We start from the raw sequence: 26,442 nt of genomic DNA on the forward strand, positions 1-26,442 counted from the left end.
AAGAAGATTGACAACCACGAAAGAAGACCCAACTAAGTGAGCTTGAAGACAGCGGCCTTTTTCATTAAGGGGCTTAATTGCGGAGAGTAAAATAAAAGGAAGACCTAGAGCCTCGTTGCCACGCGTTTTATTTTATTTGCGACATTTATTTTATTTTATTTGCGACATTTTATTTGTGCCTTTATCGGCTCGGGCTCTTCTTCTTGTGACCGGTCGGGGTGGTGGGTTCGGAGCTGACCAGCGACGGGACCTTGATGCCTTTTTGCTTCAACAACTGGTGGAACTCCAAGCGGTCGCTGATGATTTTCTGGAAGAGGGTTAGACAAAGGCAACGGTGATTCCGTCCTGGGTGGTTTTCCTTCCCCGAGAGGTCAATTGATGCTTAACGACTTTAATTACCTGCAAAGCTTCCAAGACTTCCTCGTCGGTGATTTCGGCCTGGGGCGACTTGGTCCCCGGGGTGCTGTACGTCGCCTGGATGATCCTGCTGCGAAATCTGTCAAACTTTGCAAATTTGAAAGAGAGAGAGGAGGACAGAGCTTTAACTAAAGCACTAAAAGTTGAAATGGATTACAAATTAAAATATAAATATAAAATATAAGTTTGATTAGTCACAGATGTGTACAAAACACAGCATTATAAAATAAATTATTATTATTATTATTATTATTATTATTATTATTATTATTATTATGATGGATGTGTGGAGCGCGGCAAGGCATACCCGGGCGCTGATGCTTTCCAGCGTGACTCTGGTTTGCTGCTCCACGCGTTGCAGGACTTCCAGTTGCCGCTGGAGCTCGTTCTGCTGGGTCATCTGCCTCCCAATGTGGTGATGGTTCACGAGCAACTGGGACTGGAGCTGGTTGACGCTGCTTTCTAAATTGTCAATCAGCTGGCTCTTGTCGGCGAGTTTGGACTCCAGGTCGGAAATATCCTAAGTGGTCAGCAGGAGGGTCAGGGGAGAGAGCAATACAGGTTGAGTGTCCCTTATTACAGGAGTTGTGATACTGTGAATCATCAGCTTGAAATGGTTAAACAGAAGCTCTCTGAAGCTTTAGGTGGTCTTACTGCCTATGACAGGGAAAACCAGCTCATTCCTAATCCATCTAAAACACAGACGCAGAGTTTCATCTATGCTGACGATCGTGCCATCACCGCTCAAGCAGAGAGCTTTGAAATGGTTGAGCAGAAGCTCTCTGAAGCTTTAGGTGGTCTTACTGCCTATGACAGGGAAAACCAGCTCATTCCTAATCCATCTAAAACACAGACGCAGAGTTTCATCTATGCTGACGATCGTGCCATCACCGCTCAAGCAGAGAGCTTTGAAATGGTTGAGCAGAAGCTCTCTGAAGCTTTAGGTGGTCTTACTGCCTATGACAGGGAAAACCAGCTCATTCCTAATCCATCTAAAACACAGACGCAGAGTTTCATCTATGCTGACGATCGTGCCATCACCGCTCAAGCAGAGAGCTTTGAAATGGTTGAGCAGAAGCTCTCTGAAGCTTTAGGTGGTCTTACTGCCTATGACAGGGAAAACCAGCTCATTCCTAATCCATCTAAAACACAGACGCAGAGTTTCATCTATGCTGACGATCGTGCCATCACCGCTCAAGCAGAGAGCTTTGAAATGGTTGAGCAGAAGCTCTCTGAAGCTTTAGGTGGTCTTACTGCCTATGACAGGGAAAACCAGCTCATTCCTAATCCATCTAAAACACAGACGCAGAGTTTCATCTATGCTGACGATCGTGCCATCACCGCTCAAGCAGAGAGCTTTGAAATGGTTGAGCAGAAGCTCTCTGAAGCTTTAGGTGGTCTTACTGCCTATGACAGGGAAAACCAGCTCATTCCTAATCCATCTAAAACACAGACGCAGAGTTTCATCTATGCTGACGATCGTGCCATCACCGCTCAAGCAGAGAGCTTTGAAATGGTTGAGCAGAAGCTCTCTGAAGCTTTAGGTGGTCTTACTGCCTATGACAGGGAAAACCAGCTCATTCCTAATCCATCTAAAACACAGACGCAGAGTTTCATCTATGCTGACGATCGTGCCATCACCGCTCAAGCAGAGAGCTTTGAAATGGTTGAGCAGAAGCTCTCTGAAGCTTTAGGTGGTCTTACTGCCTATGACAGGGAAAACCAGCTCATTCCTAATCCATCTAAAACACAGACGCAGAGTTTCATCTATGCTGACGATCGTGCCATCACCGCTCAAGCAGAGAGCTTTGAAATGGTTGAGCAGAAGCTCTCTGAAGCTTTAGGTGGTCTTACTGCCTATGACAGGGAAAACCAGCTCATTCCTAATCCATCTAAAACACAGACGCAGAGTTTCATCTATGCTGACGATCGTGCCATCACCGCTCAAGCAGAGAGCTTTGAAATGGTTGAGCAGAAGCTCTCTGAAGCTTTAGGTGGTCTTACTGCCTATGACAGGGAAAACCAGCTCATTCCTAATCCATCTAAAACACAGATGCAGAGTTTCATCTATGCTGACGATCGTGCCATCACCGCTCAAGCAGAGAGCTTTGAAATGGTTGAGCAGAAGCTCTCTGAAGCTTTAGGTGGTCTTACTGCCTATGACAGGGAAAACCAGCTCATTCCTAATCCATCTAAAACACAGATGCAGAGTTTCATCTATGCTGACGATCGTGCCATCACCGCTCAAGCAGAGAGCTTTGAAATGGTTGAGCAGAAGCTCTCTGAAGCTTTAGGTGCTCTTACTGCCTTTTTGTGTAAATAAACCTTTTTGTGATTTTAAGGACAGAACTCCGCATGTTTGCCTCCTAAGCACTAAATATATAATGTATTGTATATACTTATAATAGTGATACAGTAGAGTCTCACTTATCCAACACTCGCTTATCCAACGTTCTGGATTATCCAACGCATTTTTGTAGTCAATGTTTTCAATACATCGTGATATTTTGGTGCTAAATTCGTAAATACAGTAATTACTACATAGCATTAATGTGTAATGAACTGCTTTTTCTGTCAAATTTGTTGTATAACATGATGTTTTGGTGCTTAATTTGTAAAATCATAACCTAATTTAATGTTTAATAGGCTTTTCCTTAATCCCTCCTTATTATCCAACATATTCACTTATCCAATGTTCTGCCGGCCCGTTTACGTTGGATAAGCGAGACTCTACTGTAATATTATCATAATGTAATACAATATTATACTAATAATTATACTAATAAGCTGAGAGCTGATACATTATTGCCACTAACAAAATCCAAACTTAAAATTTACTACGGACAAGACACTTGTTTTACTTACCCCTGTCCTTGTTCAAACCTTTCCTTAGGAAATTACTAATTTTAACCTTTTTACTCTGTATTTGTCTAGGAGCGGGTTATTAGGCCGCAGGTCGGGATGTTTTGTATCTTTACATGGTTTTATTGTATGTATGCGTAAGTGCGTACGTATTGTATGTTTTACATGTTTTGATATGGTCAAAAGTGACTAATCAATAAAGAATTGTTGTTGTATACTAATAATAACAATACAATATAATAATATTAATTATATATTATATATTAAATGTAATATTACTAATAATATTACCATACAATGATATAGTACAATGTAGTAATGTATTGTATGTACATTTGATTTGTAAGCCACTCTGAGTCCCCTTCGGGGTGAGAAGAGCGGGATATAAATGTAGTAAATAAGTAAATAAATAAATAAATAAATTCTTTACAACCACGTGACACTTCACACTCTGTTTGCTGTGAACTGAATGCTCAACTATAAGTATCTTGCTTTTATATTTTTGGGTGCTTTGCTGTGTTTTGGGGAGTTTTCCCTCACAGAAAGTCCTAACACTTCGAACTCTGAATCTTTGCTTCCTAAGCTCTAAATTCTTTACAGTCATGTGGCACTTCACGCTCTGTTTGCTGTGAGCTGAATGCTCAACTATAAGTATCCGGCATTTGTATTTTTGGATGCTCTGTTGTGTTTTGAGGAGTTTTCCCTCACAGAAAGTCCTAACACTTCAAACTCTGAATCTTTGCCGCCTAAGCTCTGAATATTTTACAGCTACATGACACTTCACACTCTGCTTGCTGTGACCTGAATGCTCAACTATAGGTATACTGCCTATTAGAGGGAAAAGTTTTGTATTTTAACCCTCAACATACCTTTGCTTTTTTAGCCTTTCAGATTTTAAGTGCCCTATATACTCGAGTATAAGCCGACCCAAATATAAGCCGGGGCACCTAATTTTACCACAAAAAAACTGGGAAAACTTATTGACTCAAGTATAAGCCGAGGGTGGGAAATGCAACAGCTCCCGGTCAATTTCAGAAATAAAAATAAAATCAGATCACAATAAAATAAAACCAATTGAGGCATCAGTAGGTTCAATGTTTTTGAATATTGACATAAAACTGTAATTAAAGATAAGACTGTCCAATTCTGATTAAATATTATTTTAACCTTCTTCAGTGTAAATGTGATTATGTATCCATCCAATAATAATAATAATAATAAACTTTATTTATACCCCGCCACCATCTCCCCAACGGGGACTCGGGGCGGCTAATAATAATAATAATAATAATAATAAATACATTAAAATAATAAATGAAATAATACTAATAGAATAAAATAATAAATGTAACAATAAAGACAACAATAGAGAAAAATAATAAATGTTAAATACATAGACTAAAATAATAATAATAATCAAGAAAAATAATAAATTACATATATATTCAAGTATAAGCCACTCTGAATATAAGCCAACCAGGACCCTCACTCGAGCATAAGCCCTAAAAAAGGACTGAAAAACTCAGCTTATACTTGAGTATATACGGTACATGCTCCTATGAGACCGTACCTCCACTTATGCTGGTCTATGACCGTAATAAAGATTTTGATTTGATATAAAGGAGGAAGTTACCTGTTGAAGCTTATTATTCTCCCTCTCGATGGACCCCATCATTTCTTCGTGCTTCCTCTCCTCTCGCAGGTTGCAAAACTAAACAGAAATAAGCAAATTCGACATCAGGAAGAAGGCAGAATATTTAAGGAGATGTAAAATAGATGACAAAAGGTCCGTAGAGCTTGACATCTGAAGGAAAGCTAAGGCGGGTTCCACAACAACAATGAAGGATGCATGAATTAAGGGAGTGATAAAGGGGGCCAGGAAGACATCATTCCATCATGTCTCCTGTGTCAATATAACAATACAATAATATATCATACTAATATTATGCTATACTAATAAGCTATATATATAAATTCTTTTCTGACCATTTCTACTTTCATCAAAACAGCAAAACTACACACCCCAAAACCACGAAACTTGGCCACAAAAGACACAGTCCTCCCCGCTGTGTTTAGATGGCAAAACGAAAAAAATCATCAAACTGGAAGTGCCTCAAAATCCCAAAAAACGGGAAAATTCCATGTGCGCATGCGCCAAGCAGCCCCCACCCTTGTTTTAGTGTTTTTTATCCCCTAAATTTGTTCTGTTTTGGTTTATTGTTTCTTTCTGGAAAGTAAACAACGTATAAAAAATAGTACTTTCTGAGACATTGCTTCCAGCTGGACACCCCGCTCTCTCAGCTCCTTCTGCAGCATTTCCTGCTCGGCGTGAGCCCTCCGGAGCTGGGATCCCTCATAAGACAGCTGCCTTTGCAAGGAAGAAATCGCTCCTAAAGGAAGAGAAAGGAGAGCTCTTAATGGGTATCTCTAGCAATGATGTCTATATTATTATTATTATTATTATTGACACAAAGACAGAGTATGACACAGCAAACAAGATCTATATGCTGGATTTCGTATCACAAAATCACAAATTGAACACTTCCCAAACATTTAGGACTGTATGATGTCTTCTTCTTCTTCTTCTTCTTCTTCTTATTATTATTATTATTATTATTATTATTATTATTATTATTATTATATTTATTTCTAGCCCACCTTTCTCCCCATAAGAACATTATTATTATTATTGCCACAAAGACACAGTATGACACAGCAAACGAGATTTATATGCTAGATTTAGTATCACAAAATCACAAGTCAAACACTTCTCAAGCGTTTAGGACTGTATTATTATTATTATTATTATTATATTTATTTCTAGCCCACCTTTCTCCCCATAAGAACACCTTTCTCCCCATAATTTATTATTATTATTATTATTGCCACAAAGACACAGTATGACACAGCAAATGAGATATATATGCTTGATTTCATATCACAGAATCGCAAATTGAACACTTCCCAAACGTTTAGGACTGTATGATGTATTATTATTATTATTATTATTATTATTATTATTATTATTATATTTATATTTATTTCTAGCCCACCTTTCTCCCCATAAGAACATTATTATTATTATTATTATTATTATTATTATTATTATTATTATTATTATATTTATATTTATTTCTAGCTCACCTTTCTCCCCATAAGAACATTATTATTATTATTATTATTATTATTATTATAATATTTATTTCTAGCCCACCTTTCTCCCCATAAGAACATCATCATCATCATCATCATCATCATCATCATCATTATTATTATATTTATTTCTAGCTCACCTTTCTCCCCATAAGAACATCATCATTATTATTATTATTATTATTATTATTATTATATTTATTTCTAGCCCACCTTTCTCCCCATAAGAACATTATTATTATTATTATTATTATTATTATTATTATTATTATTATATTTATTATATTTATTTCTAGCCCACCTTTCTCCCCATAAGAACATTATTATTATTATTATTATTATTATTATTATTATTATTATTATATTTATTTCTAGCCCACCTTTCTCCCCATAAGAACATTATTATTATTATTATTATTATTATTGCCACAAAGTCACAGTATGACACAGCCAACGACATATATATATATGCTGGATTTCGTATCACAAAATCACAAGTCGATTACAGTAGAGTCTCGCTTATCCAACGTAAATGGGCCGGCAGAACGTTGGATAAGCAAATATGTTGGATAATAAGGAGAGATTAAGGAAAAGCCTATTAAACATCAAATTAGCTTATGATTTTACAAATGAAGCACCAAAACATCATGTTATACAACAAATTTGACAGAAAAAGTAGTTCAATACGCAGTAATGCTATGTAGTAATTACTGTATTTACGAATTTAGCACCAAAATATCACGATGTATTGAAAACATTGACGACAAAAATGTGTTGGATAATCCCGAACGCTGGGTAAGCGAGTGTTGGATAAGTGAGACTCTACTGTATTATTATTATTTGATGCACAAAGGAAGTTATGGGATTCAACGCAGGGGGTTCTTCTTTGCCTTCTTACCCGTGGCCACCTCATAATCGTCCTTGGCCTTCTGCAATTCCTCGTAAAGCTCGACGTTCATGCTCTGGAACTCAAAGAGTTTGCGCACGACGAGCTCTTCGTCCGTTTCGTACGTGGGTTCGGCCTCCGCTTCGTCCTCCAGACCCTCCTTCGACTCTTTGGACCCTCCGTCGAGGAACATCTCGTCCCCAAGCTCCATGATCTCTCTCTGCTGTATTTCCATAAACTGCGGGAAGAAGACAGGCAGAGAGAAAGAGACATTTCTGAGGAAGGAGAAATATAAAATTTATTTATAAAATATAAAATAATACATGTAATAACAAAGAGTGAAATAATAACATAATAACAATATTAAATATTTATTTCTTTACAGTATTTATATTCCGCCCTTCTTTCTCACCCCGAAGGGGACTCAGGGCGGATTACAGTGAACACATATATGGCAAACATTCAATGCCAACAGACAAACAACATTCAGTTTTAGACAGACACAGAGGCATTTTTTAACATCTTTCCAGCTTCACGATTTCCAGCCACAGGGGGAGCTGTTGCTTCACCGTCCATTGGTGGCTGTTCTTCCTCATTCTTTTCCTCGTGAGCAGTTTTATGGTGTTGTAGATTAGTTAAATTAGCCTCCTGCATAAAGCGTACCTAAATTTTCCCTACTTGACAGATGCAACTGTCTTTCGGGGCTGCTAGGTCAACAGCAAGCCGGGACTATTTTTTTTTTTTTTATGGTCGGAGGCTTAACCCGACCCGGGCTTCGAACTCATGACCTCTCGGTCAGTAGTGATTTATAGCAGCTGGTTACTAGCCAGCTGCACCACAGCCCGGCCCCAATAGAGTGAAATACTAAATGTAATAATAGAGTAACATAAGAAATGTAATAACAATAATATCAGAGTGAAGTAATAAATGTATTAATATACAAATAGAGTAAAATAAATGTAATAATAATAATCATAGTGAAAAATTAAAAAAAGTATTATATATACTGTATATACTCAAGTATAAGCCTAGTTTTCAGCCCTTTTTTAAGACTGAAAAAGCCCCCCTCGGCTTATACTCGGGTGAGGGTCCTGGTTGGCTTATATTTGGGTCAGCTTATACTCGAGAATATATGGTACATTTATTCTTTTTCTCTATTATTATTGGTATTATTACATGTATTATTTTTCTCTATTATTGTTGCTACTATTACATTTATTTTACTCTATTTTTATTATTATTAATACATTTATTATTTCACTCTGATGTTATTATTATTATATTTGTTATTTTACTGTATTTATTATTATTATTATTATTATTATTATTATTATTATTATTATTAAACTTTATTTGTACCCCGCTAGCATCTCCCGAAGGACTCGATGCGGCTTACAAAGGCCAAGGCCTCAACACACAATATAACAATACAAACAAAGGCAAATTAAAAGAATTAAACAGTATAAACCACAAGCAATAACAATACGCTAAACACAATAGAACTGTTTATTTATTTATTATTTATTACTACATGTATTATTTTCCTGTAATAATAATAATAATAATAATAATAATAATAATATTACATGTATTATTTTACTCTATTGTTATTAAAAAGATACATAAGGGCATTTACATAGAAAAATATGAGAATAATGATTTAATTAGAGTTGGACAAACTCATCTTAAATTATAGTTTTATGTAAAGATTCAAAAACATTTAACCTACCGATGCCTCGATTAATATAATTTTATTGGTTTCTACAGTAGAGCCTCGCTTATCCAACGTTCTGGATTATCCAACGCATTTTTGTAGTCAATGTTTTCAATATATCGTGATATTTTGGTGCTCAATTCGTAAATACAATAATTACTACATAGCATTATTGCATATTGAACTACTTTTTCTGTCAAATTTGTTTTGGTGCTTAATTTGTTAAATCTTAACCTAATTTGATGTGTAATAGGCTTTTCCTTAATCCCTCCTTATTATCCAACATATTCGCTTATCCAACGTTCTGCCAGCCCGTTTATGTTGGATAAGTGAGACTCTATTGTATTTTTATTTCGGAAATTTACCACTCTCGGCTTATACTGGAGTCAATGTTTTCCCAGTTTTCTTGTGATAAAATTAGGTGCCTCGGCTTATATTCGGGTCGGCTTATACTCGAGTATATACAGTATATACTCCCCCACGAAACAACTTGTTTTATACCATGCATTCGAGAGACAGAAATGAAGTAGACGTTGATAAATAATAATAATAATAATAATAATAATAATAATAATAATAATAATAATAATAATAATTTCGTTCCACAGATATATAAACTTCCCTTGCTTGGTTTTACCATACACCTCACAACCTCTGAGGATGCCTGCCATAGATGTGGGCAAAACGTCAGGAGAGAATGCTTCTGGAAAATGGAACACTCAAAGCAACCCATTCATAGAGGTTTTCAGGAGAGGAAATTTCTTATAGAATCCGCCCCGTCGATCTCTGTGCTCACCTCCTTCTCGAACTGCTCCAGCTCCGCCTGGTCCTTCAGCAGCGTATCGCTCAGGTTCTCCAGCCCAGAGGTTTCATCCACTTGGGATATTTCCGACTGGCGAGGCTCCATTTCCCGAAGGAAGTCCTCCACGATGTGCGTGTGATCCAGATGGATCGGCAGCGAGAAGCCCCGCTTGTGCGGCCGGGCGTCGGCACTTTCCTTTTTTATGGATTCTCCTGGAATCTCCTAAAGGAAAGGATTTGCGGGTGAGAAACGATGTCTCTCTGCTTGTGTGTCAGATTCTTTACAGCCACATGGCACTTCATGCTCTGCTTGCTGTGACCTGAATGCCCAACTATCAGTATCCTGCTTTTGTATTGTTGGATGGTCTGCTGTGTTTTGCGGAGTTTTCCCTAACACTTCAAACTCTGAATCTTTGCCACCTAAGCTCTGAATTTTTTACAGCCACACAGCACTTCACGCTCTGCTTGCTGTGAGCTGAATGCTCAACTATAAGTATCCTGCTTTTGTATTTTCAGATGCTCTGCTGTGTTTTGCGGAGTTTTCCCTAACACTTCAAACTCTGAATCTTTGCCACCTAAGCTCTGAATTTTTTACAGCCACACAGCACTTCACGCTCTGCTTGCTGTGACCTGAATGCTCAACTAGAAGTATCCTGCTTTTGTATTGTTGGATGCTCTGCTGTAATTTTTGGGTCGTTTTCCCTAACGTAAGAGAAAATCCTAACAAAAAGAACTAAAGATATAACTCTGCATGTTTGCCTCCTAAGCACTACATTCTTTACATCCACAAGGCACTTCACACTGCTTGCTGTGACCTGAATGCTCAACTATACTTTTTTTTATATTTCAGATGCTCTGCTGTAATTTTTGGGTAGTTTTCCCTAACGTAAGAGAAAATCCTAACAAAAAGGACTAGAGATAAATAAGAGGGCACTAAATTCCTTACAACAACATGTCACTTCACGCTCTGCTTGCTGTGACCTGAATGCTCAACTATTAAGTTTTTTTATATATTTCGGATGCTCTGCTGTAATTTTTGGGTAGTTTTCCCTAACATAAGAGAAAATCCTAACAAAAAGGACTAGGAATAGATAAAGGGGCATTGTGCATCAACACCATTAGCCGGTACAGGACAGAGGCTAAACAGAGGCTGAATGGCCATCTGTCGGGAGTGCTTTCATAGAATAGTAGAGTTGGAAGAGACCTCATGGTCCATCCAGTCCAATCCCAGAATACTTGTAAGATATGTAAACAAACACAATATAGTCTATGGTCATTACAGTTCCCCTTTTGTATGGACTGTATTGTGTTTGTTTACAAGCCAGAAGACGTGACACAAAACCTGACCAACCTTATTATTAGTTATGTATTTATTTACTACATTTATATCCCGCTCTTCTTTCTCACCCCGGAGGGGACTCAGAGCGGCTTACAAATCAAATGTAGTAGCATAGCACAATATAAGCATTAAATTACTATATTGTACTATATGGTAATATTATTAGTAATACATACAATACATTAGTAGCATAGCGCAATATAAGCATTAAATTACTATATTGTCCTATATGGTAATATTATTAGTAATATTACATTTAATATATAATATTATTATATTATATTATAAATAATATAATATTGTATTGCATAATAATATATAATCTCTATATATAAAAGAGTGATGGCATCACGGCAGCGGACAAAACAACAAAAGTAAACACCCCACAACCTCGAAAATTGACAGCACAACCCCTCATCCATGCCTCTAGGTTGATACAACAAAAAGAAAAGAAAAATAAAGTCCTAATTAGAGGGAGAGGAATAATAGTTTTTATCCAATTGCTGCCAGTTACAAGGCTAAGCTCCACCCACTTGGTCTCCTAGCAACCCACTCAGCCCAGTGTTAATAAAATAATGATAAAAAAATAAATACAAATAATACAATAAAAAATTATAAAAAACACTAAAATAATTAATACAATAAAATACTATAAAAATGACTAAAAATAATACAACAAAATAATAAAATATAATAAATAAAAAAGATAAGTGACAGTAAAATTAATTTAAAAAAATACAAATAACGTCAAATAAAAATTCCACAACAAGTTTTAACCGATACCACCACCACTTTGCCACAGCAACGCGTGGCCGGGCACAGCTAGTATTAATATAAAATTATAATATCATAACTATAACAATATAATAATAATATATTAATATGATATTATAACAACCTTCTCTTCGTCCTCGGCCGCCGCCTCTCCTCCCTTGTGGAGCTGCTTCTGCAGGGCTTCCACTTCTTCCCGGAGGATGGAGATCACGTCCTCCTTCCGGGCACATTCTGCTTCACAGCGGGCCAGGCGGTTCAGCTCGTCCCCCAGTTTCTGCAGAGAGATGTCCTGCACAGAAGGAGAACCGTGGTGAGGGATTCCCCAGACAGGAAGCAGCCAGGCTCTGAAGCTACAAGGCTACTGAACGCAAATCGAGCCGCCCCAATGGCCACATTCGCACTTTCTCTCCTGACGTTTCACCCACATCTGTACCTCATAGCCTCTGCCACAGATGTGGGCGAAACGACAGGAGAGAAAGCTTCTGGAACATGGCCAGACAGCCCGAAAGACTCACAGCAACCCGACAACAATAACACTTTCTTACCTGCCTCCCCTTGAGGCTTGAGGCTCGAGGCAGGGCACAACACAGTTAAAAACAGATAATTATTAAATATTTTGTACATATTTCTATGAAATATGTATTTATTATTAATCCCAAAAGGGACTGAGAGCGCTTACATAATAATTTACTATATAGTAAATTAATAATGATAGTAATGATAATAATACTTTATTTTTCTATCCTGACTCCATATATATAGTAAATTATTATTATCTTTGATCTGCCCATTTATATATATATACAGTAGAGTCTCGCTTATCCAACACTCGCTTATCCAACGTTCTGGATTATCCAACACATTTTTTTGGTCAATGTTTTCAATACATGGTGATATTTTTGTGCTAAATTCGTAAATACAGCAATTACTACATAGCATTACTGTGTATTGAACTACTTTTTCTGTCAAATTTGTTGTACAACATGATGTTTTGGTGCTTAATTTGTAAAATCATAACCTAATTTGATGTTTAATAGGCTTTTCCTTAATCTCTCCTTATTATCCAACATATTCGCTTATCCAACGTTCTGCCGGCCCGTTTACATTGGATAAGCGAGACTCTACTGTATGTATATATATATATATATATATATATACACACATACACACACACACACACATATATATATTGTAAATTAATAATGATGATAATAATACTTTATTTTTCTATCCTGACTCATATATATATATATAGTAAGTTATTATTATCTTTGATCTGCCCATATATATATATATATATATATATATATACATACACACACACACACATATATATATTGTAAATTAATAATGATGATGATAATAATACTTTATTTTTCTATCCTGACTCATATATATATATATATATATATATATATATATATATATATAGAGTAAGTTATTATTATCTTTGATCTGCCCATATATATATATATATATATATATAGTAAATAAATAATGATAATATTTATTTGTAATTTTTGTTGTTGTATCAACCTAGAGGCGTGGATGATGGGTTGTGTTGTCAAATTTCGAGGTTGGGGGGCCTGTAGTTTTGTTGTTTTGTGCGTCGCCGTGACGCCATCACTCTTTTATATATATAGATGTGGGCAGATCAATAATTAAAATTAAAATGTTAAAAGACATGAGTTTTAAAATGTATGCTTCCACCACACTGAATTTCATCTCTAGTGTTCATTACTCACACGCAAGGCCTTACCTTCTCATGAAGGGCAGAAATGTACCAGGGGACTTTGCCTTTCGTGTGGCTCTTCAGTTGGATATCGGGGATGCAGCCTTCGGTGTAACTCTGCCACTTTGTCAAGCCAGAAAGAGCCGACGAGTCTGAGGATGGATGGACTGAACAACACGAGAGAGAGGCAAAGACACATATCATTGCCGTCCTTACTTAAGAAACCAAGCGGCGGCACAGCAGCTGAACCAGAACTTACATTTGACATAACTCCTTGATTCCAAGAGATCTGGCTCCTGGAAGACCATCGCCCATTCGTCCAAAGACAGTTGGGAGGAGAGGCTGATCGTGCTGATGTTGCAGGGCAGCTCAATCGGCACCGGGAAGTTGGTTTCTGCCGGTAGAAAGAAAAAAATAAGACCGAGAAAATGGGAATACAGGCTGAGCATCCTTCATCTGGAATTCCAAAATCTGAAATACAGTAGAGTCTCACTTATCCAACATAAACGGGCCGACAGAACGTTGGCTAAGCGAATATGTTGGATAACAAGGAGAGATTAAGGAGAAGCCTTTTAAACACCAAATTAAGTTATGATTTTACAAAGTAAGCACCAAATCATCATGTTATACAACAAATTTGACAGAGAAAGTAGTTCAATATGCAGTAATACTACGTAGTAATTGCTGTATTTATGAATTTAGCACCAAAATATCATGATGTATTGAAAACATTGACTACAAAAATGCGTTGGATAATCCAGAATGTTGGATAAGCCAATGTTGGATAAGTGAGACTCTACTGTAATCCCAAACCTAAGTGGCTGAGATAGTGACGGCTGGTCCGACATACACAGTTTTATTTCATGCACCGAAAGATTGCACATAAAATGACCTTTGGGCTATGTGTTTATGGTATATATGAAACATAAATGAGTTTGGGTTGCTGTGAGTTTTCTGGGCTGTCTGGCCATGTTCCAGAAGCACTCTCTCCTGACGTTTCGCCCACATCTATGGCAGGCATCCTTAGAGGTTGTGAGGTCTGTTGGAAACTTTTTTTCTTTTCTTTTTTACATTTTATTTATGGTTTTAGTGCAGACATAAAAAGTGGGGAAACATGTTTAGAAGGATAGAAAAGAATGAGACGATAGAAGTAGAAGAAGAAAAAGAGAAAAAAAAGGACCCCACACCCAACATGAACATCGTTCCAGATCCTCTGCGTTGCATTATACAGTAGAGTCTCACTTATCCAACACTCGCTTATCCAACGTTCTGGATTATCCAACGCATTTTTGTAGTCAATGTTTTCAATATATCGGTCAGTAGTGATTTATAGCAGCTGGTTACTAGCCAGCTGCGCCACAGCCCGGCCCCTCTAGGCATTTTCTAGATGTTCCGGAGTGAGCCTGCAGTATTTTGGGGGTTGAAGTCTTTCATTTCAATAGGGTTCACTATTGTCTGCTAATCCTCGAGACCAGACAAAGGAAGTCACAGTTCTTTCTCCCAAGGACTTCCAAATTATGATCCAAATTCACACCCCTGGAATTGCCGCGGGCCAAGAAGCCTTGTTTACCTAGATGAGACGTGGAGGTGGCCCTGTGGCTGTATCTCGGGCACCCGGGTCGCATCAGGAAGGACTTCTGCAATTCTTCCATTTGCGGGGTGTAGCCCGACACGGCGGGATTGGTCCTTCGCTCCTCAGCCTGGATTAAAGGAGAAAAGGAGGCCGAGAAGGGACACAAGGGAGCCATGGATCCAAACTGCAATTCAACATTTCATCTATGCTGACGATTGTGCCATCACCGCTCAAGCAGGTCAGAGGAAATTTAATATAACACCAAGTTTTTAACTGTTTGTGGTTTCTCTATCTATATATATAAAAGAGTGATGGCATCGCGGCAGCGGACAACACAACAACACTACAGGCCCCCCAACCTCGAAATTTGACAACACAACCCATCATCCACGCCTCTAGGTTGATACAACAACAAAAAAGAAAGAAAAAGAAAGTCCTAATTAGAGAGAGAGGAATAATTGCTTTTATCCAATTGCTGCCAGTTAGAAGGCTAAGCTCCTCCAACCTGGTCTCCTAGCAACCCAATAAAAAATAATAAAAAACACTAAAAAAATTAATACAATAAAATACCATAATAACAAAAAATAACTAAAAATTATACAAGAAAATAATAAAATATAATGAATAAAATTAAAAAATACAAATAACGTCAAATAAAAATTACACAACAATTTTTAACCAATACCACCACCACTTTGCCACAGCAACGCGTGGCCGGGCACAGCTAGTGTATATATATAAAAGAGTGATGGCATCGGGGCAGCGGACAAAACAACAACACTACAGGCCCCCCAACCTCGAAATTTGACAACCCAACCCATCATCCACGGATCTAGGTTGATACAACAACAAAAAAGAAAGAAAAATAAAGTCCTAATTAGAAAGAGAGGAATAATTGTTTTTATCCAATTGCTGCCAGTTACAAGGCTAAGTTCCGCCCACTTGGTCTCCTAGCAACCTACTCAGCCCAGGGGACAGGCACAGTTAGGCCTCACTTAGGCCTCTTCCACAGATTATCTAATTTGCACTGGATTATATGGCAGTGTAGACTCAAGGCCCACACAGCTATATAACCCATTTATAATCTTACAGTAGAGTCTCACTTATCCAACATAAACGAGCCAGCAGAACGTTGGATAAGCGAATATGTTGGATAATAAGGAGGGATTAAGGAAAAGCCTATTATACATCAAATTAGCTTATGATTTTACAAATTAAGCACCAAAACATCCTTTGACAGAAAAAGTAGTTCAGTACGCAGTAATGTTATGTTGTAATGACTGTATTTACGAATTTAACACCAAAATATCACGATGTATTGAAAACATTGACTACAAAAATGCGTTGGATAATCCAGAACGTTGGATAAGCGAGTGTTGGATAAGTGAGACTCTACTGTATATAATTATATTATAATCCATTATAACTGTATTCTCAATTAGCTTCCGACACAATAAATGAATTAACATTAGGAAGAGTTTCCTGGGAGTCTGGTGGAATTTTCTTCCTTGGAGGTTTTTAATAATAATAATAATAATAATATTGCTCCTTGCAGCCCAGGAGCAAGCCATCAGAACAAATGCAATTAAGGCCAAGATTGAAAAATCAGCTGATGACCCAAAATGCAGACTGTGCAAGGAAACCGACGAAACCATTGATCATATCCTCAGCTGCTTTAAGAAAATCGCACAGACAGACTACAAACAGAGGCACAACTATGTGGCCCAAATGATTCATTGGAACTTATGCCTCAAGTGCCACCTCCCAGCAGCAAAGAACTGGTGGGATCACAAACCTGCAAAAGTATTGGAAAATGAACATGCAAAGATACTGTGGGACTTCCGAATCCAGACTGACAAAGTTCTGGAACACAACACACCAGACATCACAGTTGTGGAAAAGAACAAGGTTTGGATCATTGATGTTGCCATCCCAGGTGACAGTCGCATTGACGAAAAACAACAGGAAAAACTCAGCCGCTATCAGGACCTCAAGATTGAACTTCAAAGACTCTGGCAGAAACCAGTACAGGTGGTCCCGGTGGTGATGGGCACACTGGGTGCTGTGCCAAAAGATCTCAGCCGGCATTTGGAAACAATAGACATTGACAAAATCACCATCTGCCAACTGCAAAAGGCCACCCGACTGGGATCTGCACACATCATCAGAAAATACATCACACAGTCCTAGACACTTGGGAAGTGTTCGACTTGTGGTTTTGCGAAACGAAATCCAGCATGTCTATCTTGTTTGCTGGGTCATAATAATAATAATAATAATAATAATAATAATAATAATAATAATAATACATCACACAGTCCTAGACACTTGGGAAGTGTTCGACTTGTGGTTTTGCGAAACGAAATCCAGCATATCTATCTTGTTTGCTGGGTCATAATAATAATAATAATAATAATAATAATAATAATACATCACACAGTCCTAGACACTTGGGAAGTGTTCGACTTGTGGTTTTGTGAAACGAAATCCAGCATATCTATCTTGTTTGCTGGGTCATAATAATAATAATAATAATAATAATAATAATAATAATACATCACACAGTCCTAGACACTTGGGAAGTGTTCGACTTGTGGTTTTGCGAAACGAAATCCAGCATATCTATCTTGTTTGCTGGGTCATAATAATAATAATAATAATAATAATAATAATACATCACACAGTCCTAGACACTTGGGAAGTGTTCGACTTGTGGTTTTGCGAAACGAAATCCAGCATATCTATCTTGTTTGCTGGGTCATAATAATAATAATAATAATAATAATAATACATCACACAGTCCTAGACACTTGGGAAGTGTTCGACTTGTGGTTTTGCGAAACGAAATCCAGCATATCTATCTTGTTTGCTGTGCCATACAACGTCGTTGTGTTGATAATAATAATAATAATAATAACTTTATTTATACCCTGCCACCATCTCCCCGCGGGGACTCAGGGTGGCTTACAACGAGCAGAGGCTGAATGACCATCTATCGGGAGGGCTTTGACTGTGCGTTCCTTAGATGTGGGCTCTTCCAACCCTAGCATGCTATGATCCTCTGCCTTAAAAAAACGAAAACACATGTACCTGCTTTTGGTAGTACTCCCGCACTGCTTTGGACGCTTTGCTGGGGTGTATTTTGTCGCTGTTCGGAGGCTTCCACAGCACATTCTTTTGCCGGCGGGGCCCCACCTCTTGCAGTTCGTTGAAGCCCTTCTGCATCAAGGTGAACGCTTTCTCCATCTCGGTTCTCAGCTCTGGTGGCTCAGGAAAACATAATCGAAAGAGCCACAAACAGTTTCAGAAGAATAGGAGGCTCGTAAGACGTTGCTCGGCACTCGCTGCATGGGAAATAATATTATATTATTAGCTTAGCACAATATAAGCATTATATCTTACTATATTGTACTATACCATCATACTGTAAAAATTAAATAATATGACGTGTAATATATAATATACAATTATAATAGTGTACAATATATTATTGTTAGCAATATGACATGTAATATATAATCAATATTATTATACTGTATTATTATTAATATATTGTATTACATTATATTATTATCTATATTATATGTACATCTATATATATAAAAGAGTGATGGCATCAGGGCAGCGGACAAAACAACAAAACTACAGGACCCCCAACCTTGAAATTTGACAACACAACCCATCATTCACGGCTCTAGGTTGATACAACAAAAAGAAAAGAAAAATAAAGTCCTAATTACAGGGAGAGGAATAATAGTTTTTATCCAATTGCTGCCAGTTTGAAGGCTAAGCTCCACCCACTTGGTCTCCTAGCAATGTACTCAGCCCAGGGGACAGGCACAGTTAGGCCTCACTTAGGCCTCTTCCACAGATTATCAGATTTTAACTGGATTATATGGCAGTGTAGACTCAAGGCCCTTCCACACAGCTATATAACCCATTTAGAATCTTATATTATCTGCTTTGAACTGGATTATCTTGACTCCACACTGCCATATAATCCACTTCAGTGTGCATACGAAACATAAAGACAACCATACAACAGACATTCAATACCACCACTACCTCAACAATTTCTCACCAACACCACCAGACAACACCACAGCAACGCGTGGCCGGGCACAGCTAGTATAATATATTATTGTTAGCAATATGACATGTATTATATAATTAATACTATTATATTGTATTATTATTAATATGTTGTATTACATTCCAATAGTATTGTCTATATTATATGTATATATGTATATATGTTTACAATACAGTAGAGTCTCACTTATCCAACATAAACGGGCCAGCAGAACGTTGGATAAGTGAATATGTTGGATAATAAGGAGGGATTAAGGAAAAGCCTATTACACATCAAATTAAGTTATGATTTTACAAATTAAGCACTAAAACATAATGTTTAACAACAAATTTGACAGAAAAAGTAGTTCAATACGCAGTAATGCTATGTAGTAATTACTGTATTTACGAATTTAGCACCAAAATATCACGATGTATTGAAAACATTGACTACAAAAATGCGTTGGATAATCCAGAACGTTGGATAAGCGAGTGTTGGATAAGTGAGACTCTACTGTATGTATACAATATATTATTGTTAGCAATATGGCATGTATTATATAATTAATATTATTATACTGTATTATTATTAATATATTGTATTACATTCTAATAGTATTGTCTATATTATATGTATATATGTATACAATATGTATACAATATATTATTATTAGCAATATGACATGTAATATATAATGATTATTATACTGTATTATTATTAATATATTGTATTACATTATATTATTTATATTATGTGTACATATATTATTGTTAGCAATATGACATGTAGTATTTAATATTATTATACTGTATTATTATTAATATATTGTATTACATTATATTATTTATATTATATGTACATACAATATATTATTGTTAGCAATATGACATGTAATATATAATTAATATTATTATACTGTATTATGATTAATATATTGTATTACATTATATTATTGTCAATATTATATGTACATATATTATTGTTAGCAATATGACATGTAATATATAATTAATATTATTATACTGTATTATAATATTATTTATATGTACATACAATATATTATTGTTAGCAATATGACATGTAGTATATAATTAATACTAATATAATTAATATAATATAAATAATATTAGAATGTAATACAATATATTAATAATAATACATTTATATTATATGTACATACAATATATTATTGTTAGCAATATGACATGTAGTATATAATTAATACTAATATAATTAATATAATATAAATAATATTAGAATGTAATACAATTTATTAATAATAATACATTTATATTATATGTACATACAATATATTATTGTTAGCAATATGACATGTAATATATAATTAATATTAATATATTGTATTATTATTAATATATTGTATTACATTCTAATTTTATTTATATGTACATATATTATTGTTAGCAATATGACATGTAATATATAATTAATATTATTATATTGTATTATTATTAATATATTGTATTACATTATATTATTTATATGTACATATAATATATTATTGTTAGCAATATGAAATGTAATATATAATAATTATTATTATTATATTGTATTATTATTAATATATTGTATTACATTATAATATTATTTATATGTACATATAATATATTATTGTTAGCAATATGACATGTAATATATAATTAATATTATTATATTGTATTATTATTAATATATTATATTACATTATAATATTATTTATATTATATATTATTGTTAGCAATATGAAATGTAATATATAATTAATATTATTATATTGTATTATTATTAATATATTGTATTACATTCTAATATTATTTATATTATATGTACATATATTATTGTTAGCAATATGACATGTAATATATAATTAATATTATTATATTTTAATATTATTAATATATTGTATTACATTCTAATACTGTTGTCTATATATGTATATATCATTATATTTTACAATTATAAATATATTATTTTATTTCATTGTATATTATATACAATATACTATATAGGTACAATGCATATTATTAGCACAGTATGTTATGTTTATAATTTTGTTTGCGCTTTTAAATACATTATAACTGTATCCTCCGTTCTGACACAATAAATAAATAAATCATAATAAACAAAAGGGAGAAGGGGCGTGGCCTATCCGTGTGGGCGTGGCCAAAGCCTGACTAGCCAAAGCTTTCTGTATTATTGTCGAATTTCTCTCTCTCTTGTTTAAGACAATATCTCGCTTCGTTCCCTTTTGAAGTTCTGCTCACCTTCCCGGCCCAGCGAAGGCCTCTCCGGCTCGTATTTTCACTCAAGAAGGCGGCCGAAGGCGGCGAGGAAAAGCTAGGCCCGACGCGGTTGCCTTAGCAACGCCTTTTGAGGCCCACACTTCCGGCGAGGCCTCTGCTCGAGCGGCCCGTGCACGTGACCTCCGTCTCGCTCTCCGATTGGTCCGGAGCGCGAAAGCCATGCTTGCTAACGCTGGGGGAGCATTCTACGCATGCGCAGTGAGTTCAACATGGCTGCCTTTGCCTCGAGGTTGTAATTCGAGGTCTCTGGTCTGCTTGAAAGTAACTTCTCGACAGAGAAGACGAATTAGGAATATCTAATTACTTCTCTTCCCTCCATTATGGTTCAATTGGGTAAGTGAGATTGATTATTAATTGCTCGATGTCATCTTAATGTTGCCAGCTAAGCAGGGACAGGCCTGGTTGGTCTTTGGATGGGAAGATCTGACCATGATATTTTAATATTTCCAAGGTTTTTTAATGGCAGGAATAGTTTGCCTTTCTTGCCATTTATATGTAAGGTAAACTATTATATTATTATTTTATTATATGTATTTATTTCTGTATTATTATTATTTTACTTATTTATTTCTGTATTATTTCATTTATTTCTGCATTATTTATTTATTTCTATATTATTATTTTATTTTACTATTTTTTTATTTCTGTATTATTTTATTTTTATTTCTGTCTTACTATTTTATTTTAGTATTTATTTATTTCTGTATTATTTTATTTTTATTTCTGTCTTACTATTTTATTTTATTATTTATTTCTGTATTATTATTTTATTTCTGTATTTCTGTGATATTATTTCATTTATTTATTTCCGTCTTACTGTTTTATTTATTTATTTTGTATTATTTTTTATTTCTGCCTTGCCATTTTATTTATTTATTTTTGAATTATTATTTTATTTATTTATTTCTGTCTTACTATTTTGTTTTATTATTTTTTATTTCTGTATTATTATTTTTTATTTCTGTATTATTATTTTATTTCATTATTTTATTTATTTCTGTATTTTTTATTTTTTATTTGCAACATTTATATTCCGCCCTTCTCACTCCGAATATATTGTACATACAATATATTATAGCATAATATAATATATTACTATATTGTACCATACCACTATACTGCAATATTATTAGTAATATTACATGTAATATATAATATACAATTATAATAGTGTATTATTATATTACATTATATTATTATCAACATTATATTTATATACAATATATATTAGCATAGCCCAATATAAACACTATATATAACTATATTGTACTATACCACAATATTATTAGTAACATTACATGTAAAATATAATATACAATTATAATAATGTATTATTATAATACAATATGTATTATTAATGTTTTTAAGTATTGTATAATGTTTTTATTAAGCAATTTTTTATCCTGTATTTTTGTTTTAATTGATATATTGTATTACTGTTTTATCTTTTTATAGTGTGATTTGTATTATGTTGTTTATGTTTTGTTCTATGTTGTTTGTATAATATACAATTATAATAGTTTATTATTATATTGTATTACATTATAATATTATCAATATATGCATATACAATATATTATATTATTGGCATAGCACAATATAAACACTATATATATATACTAGCTGTGCCCGGCCACGCGTTGCTGTGGCAAAGTGGTGGTGGTATTGGTTAAAAATTGTTGTGTAATTTTTATTTGACGTTATTTGTATTTTTAAATTATTTTTATTGTAAGTTATCTTTTTATTTATTATATTTTATTATTTTCTTGTATTATTTTTAGTTATTTTCTGTTATTATAGTATTTTATTGTATTTATATTTTAGTGTTTTTAATTATTTTTAGTGTTTTTTATTATTTTTTATTGGGTTGCTAGGAGACCAAGTGGACGGAGCTTAGCCTTCTAACTGGCAGCAATTGGATAAAAGCAATTATTCCTCTCCCTCTAATTAGGACTTTATTTTTCTTTTCTTTTTGTTGTATCAACCTAGAGGCGTGGATGAGGGGTTGTGTTGTCAAATTTCGAGGTTGGGGGGCCTGTAGTTTTGTTGTTTTGTGGGTCGCCGTGATGCCATCACTCTTTTATATATATAGATAACTATATTGTACTATACCACAATATTATGAGTAACATTACATGTAAAATATAATATACAATTATAATAGTGTATTATTATTACAGTATTACTATATTGTATTACATTATATTAGGATAGCATAATATTAGTATTATATATTATTATATTGTTATACTAGCTGTGCCCGGCCACGCGCTGCTGTGGCTTGTCTGGTGGTGTTGGTGAGAAATTGTTGAGGTAGTGGTGGTATTGAATGTCTGTTGTATGGTTGTCTTTATGTTTAGTATTCACACTGAAGTGGATTATATGGCAGTGTGGAGTCAAGATAATCCAGTTCAAAGCAGATTAATATAAGATTCTAAATGGGTTATATAGCTGTGTGGAAGGGCCTTGAGTCTACACTGCCATATAATCCAGTTAAAATCTGATAATCTGTGGAAGAGGCCTAAGTGAGGCCTAAGTCTTCCTGTCCCCTGGGCTGAGGAGGTTGCTAGGAGACCAAGTGGGCGGAGCTTAGCCTTCTAACTGGCAGCAATTGGATAAAAACTATTATTCCTCTCCCTGTAATTAGGACTTGATTTTTCTTTTCTTTTTGTTGTATCAACCTAGAGCCGTGAATTATGGGTTGTGGTGTCAAATTTCAAGGTTGGGGGGCCTGTAGTTTTGTTGTTTTGTCCGCTGCCCTGATGCCATCACTCTTTTATATATATAGACTAGCTGTGCCCGGCCACGCGTTGCTGTGGCAAAGTGGTGGCGATATTGGTTAAAAATTGTTGTGTAATTTTTATTTGACGTTATTTGCAATGTTTTTATTAATTTCATTGTAAATTATATTTTTATTTATTATATTTTATTATTTTCTTGTATTATTTTTTAGTTATTTTCTGTTATTATAGTATTTTCTTGTATTATTTTTTTAGTGTTTTTAATTGTTTTTTATTGGGTTGCTAGGAGACCAAGTTGGAGGAGCTTAGCCTTCTAACTGGCAGCAATTGGATAAAAGCAATTATTCCTCTCTCTCTAATTAGGACTTTATTTTTCTTTTCTTTTTGTTGTATCAACCTAGAGGCGTGGATGATGGGTTGTGTTGTCAATTTTCGAGGTTGTGGGGTGTTTACTTTTGTTGTTTTGTCCGCTGCCGTGATGCCATCACTCTTTTATATATATAGATTGACACAGGAGACATATTGGAATGGTGTCTTCCTGGCATACTTTGATTTTATGTACAGAGAGAACATATCCGTGGTCTCGCTTGCAGGGCGGCCCCTCTTGAAGCAGTACTACAACCTCCACGTCGTCATCCGCTTTGCCCTCGGGGGCTGCGCCAACAGGCCGTACTATCGGATCGTTGCCGCGCACAACAAGCGGGCCCGGGATGGCAAGTACTTGGAGCAGGTCGGCTGCTACGACCCGCTCCCCAATGACCACGGGGAGAAGATCGTGGGCTTGAACATCGAGCGGATCAAATACTGGATCGCCAGCGGGGCCCTCCTCAGCAAACCTATGGAAAAACTTTTAGGTAATATGGTGTAAAGAACTTAGGTGGCAGAGGATGGAATCCCCTTTGAATCCCACCGCTGCCACCAATTAACGTGGAGACTTGATGTAGCAGGGAATGGAATCCCTTTAGAATCCCTCGGCTTTGCCACCAATATGTATAGAGGTGAGGTGTCTGACGGGAACGTGTGGCCGAGATGGAACCCTTTTGATCCCACACACGCACACACACAGATACCACCACTTAATGAAGATGTCTTATGAGAGATGATGTTAATTAATGATTTGTTTGATTATCTTCTTCGCTGCCACCAATGGAGAGACGTCAGGCAGATGGCACTGGTTCCTTTAAGCTTTCTCTATTTGTTTTACTTCAGATGTTGGTGTTGCTTAATTTAATATGAGAGTATGACAGAGGCTTGATTAGAATAAATAAATTGCAGGTACAGAGCTTGATGGTTTCAGATAACTTGGTAAAGGCACTTCGCTTAATGGTTACAAACGGTTATGAGGTGGTTAAACTTCTGTAATATTCTGTAATAATAATAATATAATTATTGGGTTGCTAAATGATAATAAGGTGTACATTTGGTTCCCTAGGGCTGTCTGGGTTCTTTCCTCTCCATCCCATGACCATCACAAATGCGGAAAGAGCGAAGAGGCGAAGAGCCCGGGAGGCCGAAAGGGCTGCTGCGGAGGAAGAGCCGGTTGCCATCAAAGAGTGAAACCCAAATGGACATTTGCAAAGAACTTTCCGTATCCGCTCAAAGGGCAGAAGTGCTGCAGGAGACTCAGTTCCCGGAGTTTGAAGAGTTGTAGTACTTTATTACAACGAGGATTTAAAACAGTTTGATTCTTCACTGGACGGTTCTGTGTACATTTCTGCAGATTGTGAAATACTAAAAAGGATATTAAAAACGGGACACTTGAGATTATTTTTTTAAAGACTGCACTCATTTAAAGTTCCTTAAAAGTTCCTTAAAAGTTTGGGTGGGAGTTCGTGTTCTTTATGTTTCTATTTCAAATATTACTTTTATCAGGTTGCTGTGAGTTTTCGGGGCTGTCTGGCCATGTTCCAGAAGTAAACACCTCCCGACATAGGATTCCCCCCCAGGCAGGAGGCAGCCAGGCTTTGAAACTGCAAATCCGGTGACCAGTATTTTAAAAAAAAAATTCTTAAAGCTTTTATCAGGTTGCTGTGAGTTTTCAGGGCTGTCTGGCCGTGTTCCAGAAATAAACACCT

The 26,442-nt window shown here is 35.5% G+C and overlaps 2 protein-coding genes across 2 annotated transcripts; one reads left to right on the forward strand and one right to left on the reverse strand.

Annotated features, from left to right (window-relative positions):
• Positions 1-42: 42 nt before the first annotated feature.
• On the reverse strand, positions 43-21,747 carry ccdc27 (coiled-coil domain containing 27). Its single transcript, XM_062965618.1, has 13 exons — positions 21,588-21,747; positions 18,342-18,595; positions 15,249-15,378; positions 13,938-14,072; positions 13,706-13,845; positions 12,071-12,235; positions 9,829-10,056; positions 7,331-7,556; positions 5,539-5,669; positions 4,913-4,990; positions 725-937; positions 400-504; positions 43-307 (listed from the first exon to the last, which is right to left on the reverse strand). The coding sequence occupies exons 2-13, from the start codon at positions 18,495-18,497 to the stop codon at positions 182-184; spliced, it is 1,833 nt and encodes a 610-aa protein (XP_062821688.1). The 5' UTR covers positions 18,498-18,595; positions 21,588-21,747; the 3' UTR covers positions 43-181.
• A 52-nt stretch (positions 21,748-21,799) lies between these two features.
• On the forward strand, positions 21,800-26,134 carry mrps16 (mitochondrial ribosomal protein S16). Its single transcript, XM_062965627.1, has 3 exons — positions 21,800-21,959; positions 24,961-25,221; positions 25,800-26,134. Exons 1-3 carry the CDS (start codon positions 21,947-21,949, stop codon positions 25,922-25,924), a joined length of 399 nt encoding a protein of 132 aa, XP_062821697.1. The 5' UTR covers positions 21,800-21,946; the 3' UTR covers positions 25,925-26,134.
• Positions 26,135-26,442: the final 308 nt, after the last annotated feature.

Source organism: Anolis carolinensis, unplaced genomic scaffold, assembly GCF_035594765.1.
Source record: "Anolis carolinensis isolate JA03-04 unplaced genomic scaffold, rAnoCar3.1.pri scaffold_15, whole genome shotgun sequence".
Taxonomy (NCBI): Eukaryota; Metazoa; Chordata; class Lepidosauria; order Squamata; family Dactyloidae; genus Anolis; species Anolis carolinensis.

What these genes read in the sequence shown, in the direction of transcription:
- ccdc27 (XM_062965618.1), bottom strand. Translation starts at nt 18,497, where the DNA reads ATGGAGAAAGCGTTCACCTTGATGCAGAAGGGCTTCAACGAACTGCAA. An exon ending in TGGAGCAGTTCGAGAAGGAG is followed by an intron (nt 7,557 to 9,828) that starts GTGAGCACAGAG and finishes TTCTTCCCGCAG; the next exon opens with TTTATGGAAATACAGCAGAG. An exon ending in TGGAAGCAATGTCTCAGAAA is followed by an intron (nt 4,991 to 5,538) that starts GTACTATTTTTT and finishes ATTTCTGTTTAG; the next exon opens with TTTTGCAACCTGCGAGAGGA.
- mrps16 (XM_062965627.1), top strand. An exon ending in ACCTATGGAAAAACTTTTAG is followed by an intron (nt 25,222 to 25,799) that starts GTAATATGGTGT and finishes TTGGTTCCCTAG; the next exon opens with GGCTGTCTGGGTTCTTTCCT.